Source organism: Chiloscyllium punctatum, chromosome 1, assembly GCF_047496795.1.
Source record: "Chiloscyllium punctatum isolate Juve2018m chromosome 1, sChiPun1.3, whole genome shotgun sequence".
NCBI classification, from domain to species: Eukaryota; Metazoa; Chordata; class Chondrichthyes; order Orectolobiformes; family Hemiscylliidae; genus Chiloscyllium; species Chiloscyllium punctatum.
The window spans coordinates 112,858,854-112,877,711 of NC_092739.1; the positions used below are offsets into that span (position 1 = coordinate 112,858,854).

An 18,858-nucleotide genomic window follows, 5' to 3' on the forward strand; every position below is an offset into this window, starting at 1 on the left:
TCTTCTGTTCAGAAGGAGGTCCCAGGACTGGGTGCGTTAGCTCTGTTTCTCTCTCCACAGATGCTGAGTTTCTTCAGTAAAGTCCAGTTTTGTTGATTTCAGATTGACAGGATCCACAGCTCTTTGTTTTATTTTAGAGAACAGGCTGTCCTAGGTTGAGTATTATGTAATAAGACATGGATAATCGGCAATGAGCAACTATAATATGATAGAATTCCTCTTGAAAATGGAAAGTTGATGTAGCTGATTCTGAGTCTAGGGTCCTGAATGTAAACAGAGGAATCTACGATGGTATGGGGTGTGGGTTGGCTATGATAGATTAGGCACGTTACTTGAAGGAATGATGACAGAAAGACATGGCAAGCATTCAACTTGCACATGGGTTAGCGGTAACAATTGATCATTCCTGCCTGGCAAGAAAGCAATAGGGGAAAGTTGGTCAAACATCGCTTACAAGGGAAATTGAGATAAGGAAGAGGCACACACAAAAAAACCAACAGACCTTCGGAATAGGAGCAGTTTAAAATTCAGCATTGGAGGACAAAGTGATTGATTAAGATAAAGAAATTAGAGTACAAGAATAAACTTGTGGGGAACGAAAAAGACAGTAAAAGCTTTTATAGTTATGTGAAGAAGAAAAGATTGTTGAAGACAAATGTAGATCTCTAACAGTCAGAAGCTGGGCAATTTCTAATGGGGAGCAAAGAAATGGCTGACTAACTGAATAAATACTTTGGTTCTGTGCCAAAGGAGGACACAGAGAACATAGCAGAGATAAAACAAAGAACTGTGGATGCTGAAGATCAAGAATTATGGGGAACACAGGGTTTAATGAGAGTGAGGAACTGACAGTAATCAGTATATTAGTAGTAGAGAAATGGTTGTGAAAATCCCCACACCCTGACAATGATTTCCCAGAGTTGTTAAGAAATTGTGGATGTATTGGTGGTCATCTTCAAAGATTCTTCAGACTGTGGAACAGTTCCTTCAGGTTGGATAGTGACTAATATAACCTCCCTATTTAAAAGGGAGGTAGAGAGAAAACAAGGAATTATAGACCAGTGAGTCTAAAGTTGGTAGTGTCATAATCATAGAGTCATACAGCCTGGAAACAGACCCTTCAGTCCAGCTAGTCCATGCTGACCAAGTTTCCCAAACTTAACTAGTCCCACTTGCCTGCTTTGGCCCATATCCCTCTAAACCTTTCCAATTCATGTACCTATCCAAATGTATTTTAAATGTTGAGTTTGGTGTAGGTTGTAGGGAAGATGCTAAAATCCACTATCAAGGATTTTATAGCACAGCACTTAGCAAACAGTGGTAGAATCAGACACAGTCAGTATGGATTTACCAAAGAGAAATCAGGATTGACAAATCTACTGGAATTCTTTGAGGATCTAACTAGTAGAGTTGAATAAGGGAAGTCAGTGTATTTGGTTTAATTGGACTTTCAAAAGAATTTCAACAAAATCCCACATTCCAAAATGTAAGCACATGGGATTGGATTTGGGATATTGAGATGGATGGAAACCTGGATAGCAGACAGCAAACAAATAGTTGAAATAAATGGATACTTTTTCTGAATGGCATACATGGTTAATGGGGTACCAGAGAGATCAGTGCTGGAATGCAAGCTATTCACAAAATATATTAATGATTTGGAGGAGGAAACCAAAAGTAATATCTCCTAATGGGTAGATGACTCAAAGCCGGGTGGAAGGGTGAGCTGTCAGGAGGACGCAGAAATGTTGCAGTGTGATTTGGACAGGCTGAGTGAGTGAACAAATGTATGGCAGATGCAGTACATTGCAGATAAATGTGAGATTATCCACTTTGCTAGCAAAAACAGAAATGCAGATTATTATCTGATTGGCTATAAATTTAGAGAGGTGATTGTGCATACAGGTATAGCAGGTACATAGATAGAGCAAGCAGTAAAGAAGGCATATGGTATATGGGCTTTCACATCAAAAGGATTTGAGTGCAGAGCAGGCAGATTCTGCTTCCATCCAGGACGCGGATGTGCTGGTGTTGAACTGGGGTGGACAAAGCCAGAAGTCACACAGCACCAGGTTATAGTCCATCAGCTTTATCTAAAAGCACAAGCTTTTGGAGTCCTGTTCCTTCCTCGGGTGGAGTGAAGAGAAAGACACAGGCACAGAATGTATGGGCAGAGAGATCGGAAGATCATACAAATGGTGTGAGTGAGTGTCGACAGGCTGAGTAACAAGTCTCTGAAGGTGATCAAAAATGTCAAACCGTGTGAGTAAAACGTCAACAGCTGAATAGCCAGTGAAGGCATGAGGTAAAATTCAATTAACTGAGACAGAGAGATAATCATAAAAAAATTTAAAATAAGGTGGTGTTGGAAACAAACCAAATGGCTCGAATAACATGATAGGTATAAGAATCGCATGCCGAGGGTCGAACCAAAATAACAAGTGAACTAAAACATAGAGCACAGAACATTACAGCACAGTACAGGTGCTTCGGCCCTCAATGTTGCGCCAACCTATGGAAACAATCTGAAGCTTATCTATCCTACACCATTAAATTTTCATCTATATGTTTATCCAATGTTTATTTAAATGCCCTTAAAGTTGGTGAGTCTACTACTGTTGCAGGCAGTGTGTCCCATGCCACTACTACTCTCTGAGTAAAGAAACTACCTCTGACATCTGTCCTAAATCTAAAACCCCCAGTTTAAAGCTATGTCCTCTCGTGCTAGCCAACAGCATCTGAAGAAAAAAGCTGTCATTGTCCACCCTAATTCTCTGATTATCTTCTATGTCTCAATTAAGTCACCTCTCAACCTTCTTCTAGCAAAAACAGCCTCAAGTCCCTCAGCCTTTCCTCATAAGACCTTCCCTCCATACCAGGCAACAACTAGTAAATCTCCTCTGAACCCTTTCCAAAGCTTCTAAATCCTTCCTATAATGCGGTGGGCAGAACTGTACACAATACTCCAAGTGCGGCCGCATCAGAGTTTTGTACAGCTGCAACATGACCTCATGGCTCTGAAACTCAATCCCTCTACCAATGCACACTGTATGCCTTCTTAACAACCCTATCAGCTTGGGTGGCAACTTTCAGGGATCTATGTGCATGGGCACCAAGATCTTTCCGTTCATCTATATTACCAAATATCTTACCATTAGCCCAGTACTCTGCATTTCTGGTGCTCCTTCCTAAATGAATCACCTCACACTTTTCCACATTAAACGCCATTTGCCACCTCTCAGCCCAGCCCTGCAGCTTACCTATGTCCCTCTGTAACCTGCAACATCCTTCAGCACTATCCACAACTCCACTGATCTTATGTCATCTGCAAATTTACTAACCCCATCCTTCTACACCCAGGTCATCCAGGTCATTTATAAAAATGACAAACAGCAGTGGACTCAAAACAGGTCCTTGCGGTACACCACTAGTAACTCAACTCCAGGGTGAACATTTTCCATCAACCACCACCCTCTATCTTCTTTCAGCTAGCAAATTTCTGATCCAAACTGCCAAATCTCCCTCAATCCCATGCCTCTGTATTTTGTGCAAAAGCCTACTGTGGTGAACCTTATCAAATCCATATACATCAACCACTTTACCCTCATTGACCTGTTAGGTCACCATCTTAAAGAACTCAATAAGGTTTGTGAGGCACAACCTACCCTTCACAAAACCGTGCTGACTATCCCTAATCAACTTGTTCCTCTCAAGATGATTATAAATCATATCTCTTGTAACCTTTTCCAACACTTCATCCACAACCAAAGTAAGGCTCACTGGTCTATAATTACCAGGGTTGTCTCTACTCCCCTTCTTGAACAAGGGGACAACATGTGCTATCCTCTGGTCTTCTGGCACTATTCCTGTAGACAATGACAACATAAAGATCAAAGCCAAAGGTTCTGCAATCTCCCCTGACTTCCCAGAGAATTCTTGGATAAATCCCAATCGGCCCAGAGGACTTATCTATTTTCACACTTTCCAGAATTGCTAACACTTCCTCCTTGTGAACCTCAATCCCATCTAGTTTAGTAGCACTGTATCTCAGTATTCTCCTTGACAACATTTTCTTTATTCAATGTGAATACTGATGAAAATATTCATTTAGCACTTCCCCTATATCCTTGGACTCTATGCACAACTTTCCACGACTATCTACTATACAAAATCTGTACAAACTAATTAAGATAGAGACATTATCAAGGTGACATGTGTCAAGACAGTAAGGAAGATTTTAGAAATACAGAACAGTATGATGGGGATTATATGTAGCACGATCGTGGTTCCAAGATCACAGTTGAGGTGATCTTCATGGTGTGGAACTTGGCTATCAGTTCCTGCTCAGTGATTCTGCGTTAGACCATATGATCTTAAGACATAGGAGTGGAAGTAAGGCCACTCAGCCCATTGACTCCACTCTGCCATTCAATCATGGCTGATGGGCATTTCAACGCCACTTACCCACACTCTCCTGGTATCCCTTATTTCCTTGCGAGATTAAGAATTTATCAATATCTGCCTTGAAGACATTTAACGTCCCGGCCTCTGCTCCGCTCCAAGGCAATAAATTCCCCAGGTCGACCACTCTCTGGCTGAAGAAATGTCTCCTCATTGCCGTTTTAAATTGACCCTCTCTAATTCTAAGGCTGTGCCCACGGGTCCTAGTACCTGACGGAAACAAATTCCCAATGTCCACCCTTTCTAAACCATGCGTTATCTTGTAAGTTTCTATTAGATCTACCCTCAACCTTCTAAACTCTAGTAAATATAATCCAAGGATCCTCAGCAGTTCATCGTACGTTCAGCCTACCATTCCAGGGATCATCCGTGTGAATCTCCTCCGGACACGCTCCAGGGTGCCAGTATGTCCTTCCTGAGGTGTGGGGCCCAAAATGGGGCCTAACCAGAGCTTTATAAAGTCTCAGTAGCGCATCGCTGCTTTTACATTCCAACCTCTTGAGATAAGTGACAAAATTACATTTGCTTTCTTAACCACTGACTCGGCCAGCAAGTTAACCTTTAGAGAATCCTGTATTTGCACTGCCAGATCCCTTTGTACTTTGGTTTTTTTGAATTTTCTCACTGTTAAGAAAATAGTCCACGCTTGTATGCTTTTATCCAAAGTGCAAGACCTCGCATTTGCTCACATTGAATTTCATCGGCCATTTCTTGGACCACTCTCCTAAACTGTCTAAATCTTTCTGCAGCCTCTCCAGCTCCTCGTTGTTGTGTATTTTGAAGGCCACCTTGGAGGGTACTTACTAAAAATTGGGAACTGAATGTCCTTGACCACTGAAATGTTCCTAGATTGGGGCTAAGCATCCCTGCCTGGTGATTGTTGCACAGTGTCCATTCATCTGTTGCTGTAGTGACAGCATGGTCTCACCAATATACCATGCCTCAGGGTAGTCTTTCCTACAGCGTACGAGCTAGACAACATTGGCCAAGTCACACGAATACCCACCATGTATGTGGTGGGTGGTGTTGCTACATGTGATGGTAGTATCCATGTCGATCTGGCATGACTTGCAGAGATTGCTAGGTGGCAGGGTTGTGTGGTGTGGTCGATGTTGGCCGGAAGGCTGGGTAGTTTGCTGCAAACGATGGCCTATTTAAGGTTTGGCAGTTTTTTGAACAGCCTTATACAGGGCCTTGGTGAGACCACACCTAGAATATTGTGGGCAGCTTTTGTTTTCCTGTCTGATGAAGGATGTTCTTGCTAAAGAGGGAGGACAGTAAAGGTTTATTAGACTGATTCCTGTGATGGCAGGCCTGGCATATAAGGAGAGATTTTATTGATTAGGATTGTTTTCACTTGGATTCAGAAGAATGAGGGGAATCTGATAGAAACCTATGAAATTTTAACAGGACTGGACAGGCTAGATGCAGGATGGATAATCCTGATGGTGAGAGAGTCCAAAACCAGGGGACATCGTTTAAGATTAAATAGTAAACCCTTTAGGACTGAGATTTGGAGAGATTTCCTTACCCAGAGAGTGGTGAGCCTGTGGAATTCACTACCACAGAAAATATATTCAGAAAAAGACCTACTTGTTCCAATTAATTGTTTCCTGTCTGCTAACCAGATTTCCATCCATTTCGCTATCCCACCTCCAATCCCATGTGCTTTAATTTTACACATTAGTGTGTAATGTGGGATTTTGTTGAAAGTCTTTTGAAAGGCCAAATAAACCAAATCCACTGGCTCCCCCTCATCAACTCTACTGGTTACACCCTCAAAGAATTCCATTAGATTTATCAAGCATGATTTGCCCATTGTAAATCCATGCTGACTGTGTCTGATTCTATCACTGTTTTCGTAGCTTTAAAATCATTGATAATGGACTATAACATTTTCCCCACAATTGACACCAGACTCACTGGTCTATAATTCTCTGTTTTCTCTCTACATCCCTTTCTAAATAGTGGGGTTACATTAGCTACCCTCCAATCTGTGGGAACTGTTCCACATCACAGTCTGAAGAATCTTGGAGGATGATCACCGATGCATCTACTGCTTCTAGAACCACTTCCTTAAATACTGTGGGATGCTGATTATCAGGATCTGGGGACTTAATGACCTTAAAATTCATTAATTTCCCACAACCCAATTTCAGTTCATGTCTTTCACTAAACCATGTTTCCCTATCATTTCTGATCTTCAGCAACTGCAGTCCTTTGTTTTATTTCTGCAACTCTTCTCCTATTCTTCTCCACCGTTTTCTTCCTGTTAAAGAAAATTCACCGTTGGCAGAGGTTTCATCCTCCTATTTATACCCTCCTTTGATCTACGCCTTTCCACTGCGAAACCACCGGGATTTATTTTGTCTAGTAAAAGTATTCAAATGCCATGTTTTGAAACTAATTGGTATAGCACTGTTTCCTAGTAACACATTAATGTAGAAATTTAAAAATATAAATAGAATTAGTAAACAGGACAAGAAAATCTGCTGTTCCTCTTTAAAACACCCTAAAAAACATTACCTTTAATCCTGCACTTTGTTCCTACTATTATATCAGTGTTGTACACTGTGTGGAATCGCATTACAGGCTGTAACTCTCAGCAAAGACTTATTTTTTGCCTGCCAAAATAATGCAATGTGGACACAAGGACAAAATATCACCTTTAATTGTTGTTAGGTATTTAAGACAGCATGCCTTTCACTTGACGTTTAACACAGAAAGCATTGGAGAAGGCAGAGTCACAGAAACAGAGATCACTCAGTGTTTAATGCTAGTGAGACCGTAAATTAGCTGAATAGATTTGAGACAGCCTTCAGAGTTGACTGCGAGCTCACTTCAGGCTTTTTAAGTGAAGGCATAATAGTAGAACGCTTTATATAATGCGCAGATTATTGTTTCTAATACTGACTCAGCTGTTAGCAACTGGTACATGTGATATAAGCCCAGGTCCTGAGCAAGAAGGAAAGCATGAAGGTAAGACAATTTGTTCCTAAGTCAGGAAATGTTTTATTTCATTTGATTTGAACAGTTGTACGAAGGGGAACGATTGATTTCCTGTATTTGTTTCTGCAATCTCAAAAATGTACTTTCAGCAAATAGCTGTTAACAATGTCAAATTCTTTTTGATAAGAAAAGGAATAAAAGTTTAAAGATTTGTATAAGTTTAAATTATGTGTTGGAATTTTCGTTAAATTTTAACAAGAGGTGTGTGGAACTCAGTTACCGAGCCACCCAGTCAAATGTTTCAAAGGCAGACTGATACCTTAAAAGTACAAAACAATCTGACAGGACTTTTGTATATAGCTTCTGTACAGTGCAATCACTTCAGTTTTGTGAAGGCTCACGACTGCTCGAGAATTTAAATTGACCCTGTAAGTGCAAATGTATTTATTCACCTCCAAGTGATCATTTGTTGTTAGTATTTGCTGTTACTAAATGTTGCTGAATGTGTACAATATGTTCTACTGTTTCCAAATAATCAATTTTTTTCACTGATCAATTTATCCTGCATGGTCCTTGTAATAACATGCACAAATAAGAATCTACACAAGTACTTAAGTAATCAGACATTTCAAAGAGTATAGGAGTTGGGATGTCCTGTTCTGCCTGTGCAGGACATTGGTTAGGCCATTTATGGAATGCTTTGTTCAATTCTGGTCTCCCTGCTATAGGAAAGATGTTGTTAAACTTGCAAAGGTTCAGAAAAGATTTACAAGGAGTTTGCTGGGATTGGAGGGATTGAGCTATAGAGAGAGGCTAAATAGGCTGGGGCTGTTTTCTCTAGAGTGTTGAAGGATGATGGGTGACCTTATAGAGGTTTATAAAATCATGAGGGGCATGGATAGGATAAATAGCCAAGGTCCAAAACTAGAGGGCATAGGTTTAAGGTGAGAGGGAAAGACTTAAAAGGGACCTGAGGAGTAAACGTTTTTCAAGCAGAAGCTGGTATGTGTATGGAATGAGCTGCCAGAGGAAGTGGTGGAGGCTGGTACAATTGCAACATTTGAAAGGCATCTGGATGAGTATATGAATAGGAAGGGTTTAGAGGGATATTGGCTAAATACTGGAAAATGGAAACGGATTAATCTAGGATATCTGGTTGGCATGAACGAGTTGGACCGAAGGGTCTATTTCCGTGCTGTACATCTCGATGACTCTGACTTGCGTCATGGGTGTTCGTGTGCGCATGTATAGGAAAATGTATGAAAAATAGTCAATTGAAGCAAATATAGAAAGAATAAACTCTTTTAAGCTGTGGAAAATAATGTAGATGATCACCTGGCTTTGTACATCAAGATATCATCAACTATATTTTTAAAAAATATTGCAAACTATTTTGGGGGGTATGAACTTATGGACAAGAGAAGCATTTTACCATATCAGGTGGATTTAAAAGATCCCACTGTTATTTGGAGAAGAGCAATCAAATTTTCCTGGTATCCTGGCCAATGTCACTCAGATTTCCTGGTTTGGTCTCATTGTCACTTATGGGATCTTACTATGCTTGAGTAATCTGCCATGCTTCCTTACATTTTCACAATATGACCACTATACAGTAATAACTAGTTGTGAATAAATTTGAGGTTTTGAGGTAATGAAAATTCTGTATAAATATAGACAAATATATATAGTGACACTGTGTAGCGCACACACAACTATTTTGTCTTTAAGTTTAAATTCATACTTAATGGTTTTTTTTTGTTTTGTCTGTGTTGTAATCTCTTTCTCTACTCCTCTCTGTATGTTCTTCCTTCCTTGTTTGGATCTCATTTCAATTCAAGGCCTAAAATTGGTTAGGATAAAAAAAAAGCATCAACTGAAAATAGCCACTAACTGTCTTGGTGAATCTGAGAGCTTTTTGATATTGCGCGCTCTCAGTAGCTGTTTTGAAACCTGATAGGACGGTCACTTAAACTTTAAAGGGTTCTTTTCCACTTCTCTTTCTTCACTTGTCTTTCTGTTGAGTATATTAACTTGTGTTGATAGTTGAATGCTGGTGTGTTAACATGGAGTGGTTGAATTTAAATGGGTGCATTTAGCGGGAAGCAGAGATGAAATGCAGGACATAAACCGCTGAGGGGAGCTCTGTGTAAGGTAGGGCCATTTTATCTTGTGTCTTGCTTGAATAAAACAGGGCAGATTCCCACTCACACTTCTGGTAAGAGTGACATTATGGGTGGCAGACAGGGAAAACATTCCAGGCATAAAGGAATGATTCCTGACGTAAAATAAGCACTAGAGTGGGCAACTGGGAGCCAATCCATTTCCATGCTTCTGTGATGCTATTGCCAGGAGAGAAGACCAAGATTAGGGACATGTCCGGATAACTTGCAGATCCAGGTAAGGCCTTCCAGTTCCTCTCCGTCCAGGAGGTTTCCAATGTAAATTAAATCCAGTTCACTAATCTTTCTCCAATCTCTCAGACAGCTACCATGGTTCAGCTGACAGCAGACAGCAGCACTCCATTGGCTGTAGGGTGCTTTGAGAACATCATGAATTTATGAAAGGCAATAAATAAATGCAATTTTATTAAAGTCTTTGGACTGAGAAGCGCTTGCAGGAGAGTTATGAGATGCTTAATGGAGGAATTTCCATGAAAAGCTGCATGAGATTGGCTTTAGAGTGGCTAATCACACGCATAACCTGCCAGTGGTCATATAGCTGTAATTTCAGAACAAAGGGTCAGAAACTAATCCCAAAGAAAAGGTTTAGGCCTCCTCTCCCTCAGCTGAGTACAAAAGATTATTACTCAGTGGTCTCCTTCTACCCCTGCCAGTTGGCCTTTCCTTGCATCAGTCTTCATGGTGGAAGACATGAGTGAATCTGGGGGCAGAGGTGTATTTGGTAGCCATTACCACGGAGAAGGTGCTAGAAAAACTGAATGGTCTGAAGATGGATAAATCACCTGGATCAGATGGACTACACCCAGTGTTCTAAGGATATAGCTGAAGAGATAATGGAGGCGTTAGTGGTGATCTTTCAGGAATCACTAAAGTCAGGGAGCATCCCAGAGGACTGGAAAATTGCTAATGTTACTCTCCTATTAAAGAAGGGAGTGGGGCAAAACATAGGAAATTACAGGCCAATCAGCTTAACCTTGGTCATTAGTAAGAAGGATGAGCTTTCTGAATACTTGGAAATGTATTGTAAAATAGGAAAAAGCTGAAAATGTGTTGCTGGAAAAGGGCAGCAGGTCAGGCAGCATCCAAGGAGCAGGAGAATCGACGTTTCGGGCATGAGCCCTTCTTCAGAAATAAGGAAAGTGTGCCAAGCAGGCTAAGATAAAAGGTAGGGAGGAGGGACTTGGGGGAGAGGCGTTGGAAATGCGATATTTGAAAGGAGGTTAAGGTGAAGGTGATAGGCCGGAGTAGGGGTGGGGGCGGAGAGTTCAAGAAGAAGATTGCAGGTTAGGAAGGTGGTGCTGAGTTCGAAGGTTGGGACTGAGACAAGGTGGGGGGAGGGGAAGTGAGGAAACTAGAGAAATCTGAGTTCATCCCTTGTGGTTGGAGGGTTCCTAAGCAGAAGTTGAGGTGCTCTTCCTCCAGCCGTTGTGTTGCTATGGTCTGGCAATGGAGGAGTCCGAGGACCTGCATGTCCTTGGTGGAGTGGGAGGAGGAGTTGAAGTGTTGAGCCACAGGGTGGTTGGGTTGGTTGGTCCGGGTGTCCCAGAGGTGTTCTCTGAAATGTTCCACAATTGGACGGCCTGTCTCCCTCCAACCACAAGGGATGAACTCAGATTTCTCCAGTTTCCTCATTTCCCCTCCCCCCACTTTGTCTCAGTCCCAACCCTCGAACTCAGCACCACCTTCCTAACCTGCAATCATCTTCCTGACCTCTCCGCGCCCACCCCCACTCTGGCCTATCACCCTCACCTTATCACCCTCACCTTAACCTCCTTCCACCTATCGCATTTCCATTCCCCTCCTCCCTACCTTTTATCTTAGCCTGTTTGGCACGCTTTCCTCATTCCTGAAGAAGGGCTCATGCCCGAAATGTCGATTCTCCTGCCCCTTAGATGCTACCTGACCTGCTGCGCTTTTCCAGCAACACATTTTCAGCTCTGATCTCCAGCATCTGCAGTCCTCACTTTCTCCTAAAATAGGAGAATGTCAGCATGGTTTCATCCAGGGGAGGTCATGCCTGACAAATCTGTTAGAGTTCTTTGAGGAAGTAATAAGCAAGTTAGACAAAGGAGAGCCAATAGATGTTATCTACTTGGACTTCCAGAAGGCCTTTGACAAGGTGCTGCACAGGCAGTTGCTGAGTAAGATAAGGACCTATGGTTTCAGAGGCAAGGTGCTAGCAAGGATAGAGGCTTGGCTGTCTGGCAGAAGGTAGAAAGTGGGAATAAATGGATTCCTCTCAGGATGGCAACCAGTGACTAGAGGTGTTCCACAAGGCTCAGTGTTGGAACCATAACTTTTTACTTCATACATTAATGATCTGGATGAAGGAACTGAGGGTACTCTGACTATGTTTGCAGACGATACAAAGATAGGTGAAGGGGCAGTTAGTATCGATGAGGCAGGGAGGCTGCAAAAGGATTTGGAGAGGTTAGGACAGCTGAAAAAGAAGTGGCAGATGGAATACAACGTGGAAAAGTGTGAGGTCATGCACTTTGATAGGAAGAATAAAGGTATCGACTATTTTCTAAATTGGGAGAAAATTCAGAAATCTGAAGTGCCAAGGATTTGGAAGTCCTAGTCCAGGATTCTCTCAAGGTTAGCTCATAGGTTGAATCGATAGTTAGGAAATACAATGTTGGTATTTATTTGAGAGGACTTGAATATAAAAGCAAGAATGTACTTCTGAGGCTCGATAAGGCTCTGGTCAGGCCACATTTGGAGTATTGTGTGCAGTTTTGGGCCTCATATCTCAGGAAGGATCTACTGCTCCTGGATCAGGTCCAGAGGATGTTCACAAGAATGATCTCAGGAATGAAAGGCTTATCATATGAGGAATATTTGAGGACTCTGGCTCTATACCAAATGGAGGTTAAAAGGATGCTGGGGGACTGAATTGAAATTTTCAGAATACTGAAAGGCTTGGATAGAATGGCCATTGGAAAAATGTTTCCATTGGTAGGAGAGAGTAGGACCCGAGGGCACAGCCTTAGAGTAAAGGGAAAACCCTTTAGAATGGAGACAAGGAGAACATACTACAGCCAGAGCGTGGTGAATCTATGGGATTCATTGCCTCAGAAGGCTGTGGAGGCCAGGTCATTGAGTATTTTTAAGACAGAGATAGGGGTTCAAAGGTTACAGGGAGAAGGCAGGAGAATGGGGTTAAGAAACACATGAGTCATGATCGAATGGCAGAGTAAATTCGATGGGCCAAATGGCCTAATTTCTGTCCCTATGTCTTATGGTTTTCCTATGGTGCCAGAATGGGAAGCTGACTGAGTATTTGCATAAGTTCTGAATGATAAAACCTTCTGTACCTCACACAAATGAGGTTAGAATGGTTTGCTGGTTGCTTCTGCATGTGCAGGGCTGACTTCCACCTGGAGTTAAAAATGGGCTTTATCCAATTGATGCAAATTAGAATAAATCATGGCCCGTAATAATTAAAGGCAATGCCAACCATGCATTGACCCACCAATTAACTGAATCAATTATAAAATAACAGCAGAAAATGCTGAAACAAAAACAGGTGTTGATGGAAAAGCTCAGCAGGTCTGGCAGCATATATGGAGAGAAATCGCTTTATGTTTCGGGTCCAATGACCCTTCTTCTGATCTAGTAGAAAACACTGGATTCGCTCAGTAGGCTGCCTTCATCTGTGGCAACAGGAAAGCAATTGTTTAAAATTGGAAATGCCTCTAAGAAAAGTGAGGAAACGGGGGGAACCAGAGGATACATTATGATGCCTTGTGGTATTTTTGGGTTGATGGTGCAAAAAGTGATGGTCGATTACTTCAAAAACAATGTCTGGTCAAGGTGTAAATGGAATGTGTAGAGTCACCGCCAAGCATTGCTAGGGGCTCAATGCTGACTCTGGAAAGTTGTAAAATGCCTGTTTAAAAGATCTTGTGTTGAGATCATTAAAACAGTTTAGAAAACCATGTTCAGACACATCAGACTAGTAGTGGAGTGAAGAATAAAAATGATGGGCTATAGGATGCTTTGGGCGTTGCTTGAGGACTGAATGAGTGACTGCTTGACAGAACACCTCCAATGTGCATTTATGCCTGCTGCTAAACCACGCTCAACCAAATCTTGTGCTTGGACTCAAATCATGTTATTATAAAGTGCGCCTGACATAAAATATACAGCAACATTGAGATTATGCTTGGTTTCCCCCCAGAGTAGAGTTAGCTACGAATGCAGTATTGTTAGTTGAAAGACCGAGAACTCAACCACCGTTTATTTGGAAGGACTATTTGGCACCTTGAATGCTGAGAGGGAAGGACGTAAAAGAGCAGATGCTGCACCTCCTGTGTTTCCACGGAAGGATGCAATGGGGAGGTGTAGATAGGTTTGGGGGAATGATAATAGCAGACATGTGGGAAATGGAACAGAAATAGTTGAGGGCCCTATGGTGAGGATAATGCTCTGTTAAGAAAAGGTAAGATTTAGTTTAGTAAACTACACAACTGTGGGGTAACACGGTGGTTCAGTGGTTAGCACTGCTGCCTCACAGCATCAGGGTCCCAGGTTCAATTTCAGCCTTGGGTGACCATCTGTGTGGAGTTTGTACATTCTCCCCGTGTCTGGGTGGGTTTCCTCCCACAGTCCGAAGATGTGCAGGGCAGGTGGTTTGGCCATGGTAAATTGCTCATAGTGTTAGGTGCATTAGTCAGAGGGAAATGGGTCTGGGTGGGTTACTCTTTGGATGGTCAGTGTCGACTGGTTGGGCCGAAGGGCCTATTTCCACACTGTAGGGAATCTAATCTAAAACAATTGGGAGAATGGAGTATAGTCCTTTTTGGGAAGCCAGACAGGAGGAACATTGGAAAACGAGAAAGGAAACCAAGCATAATCTCAATGTTGCTGTATATTTTATGTCAGGCGCACTTTATAATAGCATGATTTGAGTCCAAGCAGAAGATTTGCTTGAGCATGATTTAGCAGCGGCATAAAAGCTTTATTTTAGGAACAAATTTGACTTAATGGAGATGAGAGATGTGGAAAGGCAAAGATGTTTAGGCAAGGAATTCCAGGGTTTAGTGCCTGAGCAGCTGGTCAACATGAAAGCCATTGCCATATGCCAAGACCTCTGGTTCTGCAATTAATGGTTCAGTTTTTTCAACTTCTCACGCAGAAGCAGGCTTATAAGCAACATGGTCTAGATATTTTAAAAAGGCTTAACAGGCAGGAGAAAGTATGTGAAGTGTCATATCTCAGATTCAGTCAGACTCTTTGGATTGATTACAGAATGTGGCCCTACAGCTGCATAAACATTTCAGTGTTTTTGTCTTTTCTAATGGGGAATGATGCAAAGGAATAAGAAAGAAGGAAGAGAAGCAAAATAGATACCTAAAGAAAGAATGAAAGACTGGTGAACCTGTCTCAGGACAGTCGAAAGCATCCCATCACTCTGAATGTCTGTAGTAGCCTCGATAAGAAATAATACGTAAAGTACGATTTTCTCTTTTGGGGAGAGGACGTTTATCACTTAGATTTTGTCACTTGTGAAGTACGAAGTTTTCAACAGTAACTTGATATAGTTGTATTCTACAGTAGCCATTATTATTCATCATCAGTAAAATTAAAATCATATTTCAAGGATCCTGATTTAAGATTTTCAGGCATTGATCAATTCAAGCAAGACTTCATCAAAAACCATAGATCTTCCTGTTTTGTTCCACCCCTGGGTATCTAGCTGTGGTCTGCGGGAATAAACAGCTATCACTTGACCTGTTGACTTTAACAGATGGAACTGACCAAAGCAGACTGTTCACATAATTGTCTTCTTTCTGCATTCTATAGTTTTATGGCTAGCATTCGCAAAACTATGCACATGAAGTGACAAGAATACAGAACATGTTACCACGTGGAGAGGTTGAAGTGATTGGGCACCAATTCATCCAGGATGTCGCTTGATGAAATGAGAGGGAGAAGGGGTTACAGGAGAAGTCGTTGGAGAAGGAAGGGTGGAATTATTCACTCGGGCCTTTGCAAAGTCCCTGGCCCAAGTCCATGGCCTTGTGAGCTGACAGGGTTTCATGGTGGCAGGCTACATGAAGCTCCCTCCCCTACTGCCAGCCCCACCTCCATACCAACAGTCGCCATGGCAACAAGGCCATAGTGCAGCTGTAGGCCTCCTTGAGGAGGTGCTCCCTCCTCTACAATAGTGGTCTGGGAGCCCTAGCAATTTTGATTTTACCCATTTTATGAGTTGGTGCTGAGAATCTTTCTCTTGCCTGCCCACCAGGCTGTCAGTGCCTCAGGGCTACAGAAACTTCTATTACCCCTCCAACATCCGGGCAGGCCAAGTCACCATAATTGCTCAGGGAGTACATCCTCTAACCATTCGTCGGATCATATAAAAATTGGGTGCAGGACCACGTCTGATATTATGTAGTCAGGAATCATACTTGATTCCAAAATTGGGTCTTGGTCTCAAAACAAAAATGCTGCCTCTAACATTTTATAACATTTAAACCTTCAAAACAGTACTATCAGTCTAACCTCAAAATTGGCACCACATCCACACAATATTTCATGAGTACAGCCTTTTTGGAATGTGAATGCCTTCTAAAATTCTATTACAGAATTATTAGATTAGTTTAGATTCCCTACAGTGTGGAAACAGGCCCTTCGGCCCAACGAGTCCACACCGACCCTCCAAAGAGTAACCCACCCAGACCCATTTCCCTCTGACTAACGCACCTAACCTTTAGGCAATTTAGCATGGCCAATTCACCCGACCTGCACATCCTTTGACTGTGGGAGGAAACCAGAGCACCCGGAGGAAACCCACGCGGACACATGGAGAATGTGCAAACTCCACACAGTCAGTTGCCTACCGGAAGCAGCATACTTGCTTAGAATTTGTTCAATGAATCTTTGTCAACAAGCAATGAGGTCTGTCTCAAGATTAACCCATGTAATCACACCCAATATTCTTGTGGGGGAAGCCTGGAATGAGGGAAAGGTGCTTTGGGATAGCATGGTGGCTCAGTGGTCAGCACTGCTTCCTCGTTTCACCAGGAGCCTGAGTTCGATTCCACCCTCAGGTGACTCTATGTGGAGTTTGCATATTCTCCCCATGTCTGTGTGGGTTTCCTCCAAATGCTCTGGTTTTCACCCACAGTCCAACGATGTGGAGCTTAGGTTGATTGGCCACACTAGATTACCCTGTAGTGCTGGAGGATGTGCAGGCTAGGTGGGTTAGCACCGGAAATACAGGGTTACAGGGATAGGGTGGGTCTGAGTGGGATGCTCTTCAGAGAGTTGGTGTGGACACGATAGGCCATATGGCCTGCTTCCACACTGTATAGGGATTCTATGATGCTGAGTAGTGTCCTCCAGTTGGGAAAGTAAAACATACAATAGTTTCTCTGTTACTTTCTGAAAAATCTAAAGGAGAAATCATGCTCAAAAGAATCTCCCCAAATATCACCACAAAATAATTAACACGCATAATAAGAACAAGTTTTAAAGTCTCAGGAGTTGATTGAATAGCTGAGAGTGCTATTACAGTTGCTGAGCATTATTCCTTTATTATATTTTAACCATGCTGTCAAATGTAAAATTTACATACATCACAACAAAGGGTAAAGAACACTGTTACTGAATTAGAAACCTGTTACTGAATATTGGGACTTAATCATCTTCAAAATGCGTCTGGTATTTCTTGATATTTAAAACTGTAAAGTTGTAGATAATTGCCAATTCTGCACTATTGGATTCTGGGCAATACTGCCCTTGAAGGTGGTAGTGAACTGCCTCATTGAACTGAAGTCCATCAGGTGTAGGTAAATCCTCATGCTTTTAGGGAGGGATTCTGATCCAGTGACAATGAGGAGTGGCAATAGAATGCTGAGCGGCTTGGATAGGAACCAGCTGGTGATGCTGTTATGAATATGCTGCCCTTATCCTTACAGAGAATATGGGTTTGGAAGGTGTGTTTGGGAGGTGGGGGGGATCTGTGATGAGTTGCTGTGGTATAACTTGCAGATGCTAAGGACTACTGGTACTTTGCATTGGTACAGCAGTGATTGTTGAAAGTGGCTGATGGAGTGCCACTGTGGACTGCTTTGTCTTGGATGGTATTTAATTGTGTTATTGAAGCCATAAATGAAGTGTATTCTGCTGCATTCCTGAATTATGCTTTATGAATAATGGTCAGCGACTGACAACTGAGATGAGTCTTTAATGTAACTATTATGTTTAATCATAAAACTTAGAACATAGAACATTACAGCGCAGTATAGGACCTTCAGCCCTCGATGTTGCACTGACCTGCGGTACCAATCTGAAGCTCATCTAACCTATACTGTTCCATTTTCATCCATGTGTCTATACAATGATCATTTAAATGGCCTTAATGTCGATGTGTCTACCACTGTTGCAGGCAGGAACGTTCCATGCCCCTATTACTCTCTGAGTAAAGAAACTACTTCTGACATCTGTCCTGTATCTATCACCCCTCAATTTAAAGCTGTGTCTCTTCGTGTTAGCCATCACCATCTGAGGGAAAAGGCTCTCAATGTCCACCCTGTCAAACCCTCTGATTATCTTATATGGCTCAATTAAGTCACCTCTCAACCTTCTTCTCTTTAACGAAAACAGCCTCAAGTCCCTCAGCCTTTCTTCATAGGACCTTCCCTCCATACCAAGCAACATCCTAGTAAATAGGTGAAAGTGAGGACTGCAAATGCTGGAGATTAGAATTGAGAGTGTGAAGCTGGAAAAGCACAGCAGTTCAGGCAGCATCCGAGGAGCTGGAGAATCGACGTTTCAGGCAAAAGTCCTTCATCAGGAGCATCTTAGTAAATCTCCTCTGAACCTTCCCAAAGCTTCCACATCCTTCCTATAATGCGGTGACCAGAACTATGAAGAAAGTATTTATTGCATGGAGTAGAATACATTCTGGTCTAAAAAATTGCCCTGTGTCTAAGCATCAGCATACATTTTTCCCAAGGGCTTTTGCCCGAAACGTCGATTTTACTGCTCCTCAGTTGCTGCCTGAACTGCTGTGCTCTTCCAGCACCACTAATCCAGAATCTGGTTTCCAGCATCTGCAGTCATTGTTTTTATCTGTTAGTCATTGTCTATTGCAAACTAATTGCCGATTTCTGTGCCTTCTCTATTTGCACTAGACTGAATTACACACTCAGCTTCCTAATTCCATAAAAATGTGAAATGATAAATGAAATCCTGCCAAAGGGGAAAATAGTATGCTGATGCTTAGACACAGGGCAATTTTTTAGACCAGAATGTA

The 18,858-nt window shown here is 42.1% G+C and overlaps 1 protein-coding gene across 2 annotated transcripts in view; it reads left to right on the forward strand.

The window, feature by feature from the left end:
• The first annotated feature begins 7,194 nt into the window (after positions 1-7,194).
• Positions 7,195-18,858, forward strand: part of ca9 (carbonic anhydrase IX) — a 104,030-nt gene continuing 92,366 nt past the window's right edge. For both annotated transcript variants that reach the window (XM_072572269.1, XM_072572276.1), the window contains exon 1: positions 7,195-7,440. In XM_072572269.1, coding sequence (XP_072428370.1) covers positions 7,347-7,440 — 94 coding nt within the window. In that variant the 5' untranslated portion in view covers positions 7,195-7,346. The remainder of the gene's footprint in view (positions 7,441-18,858) is intronic.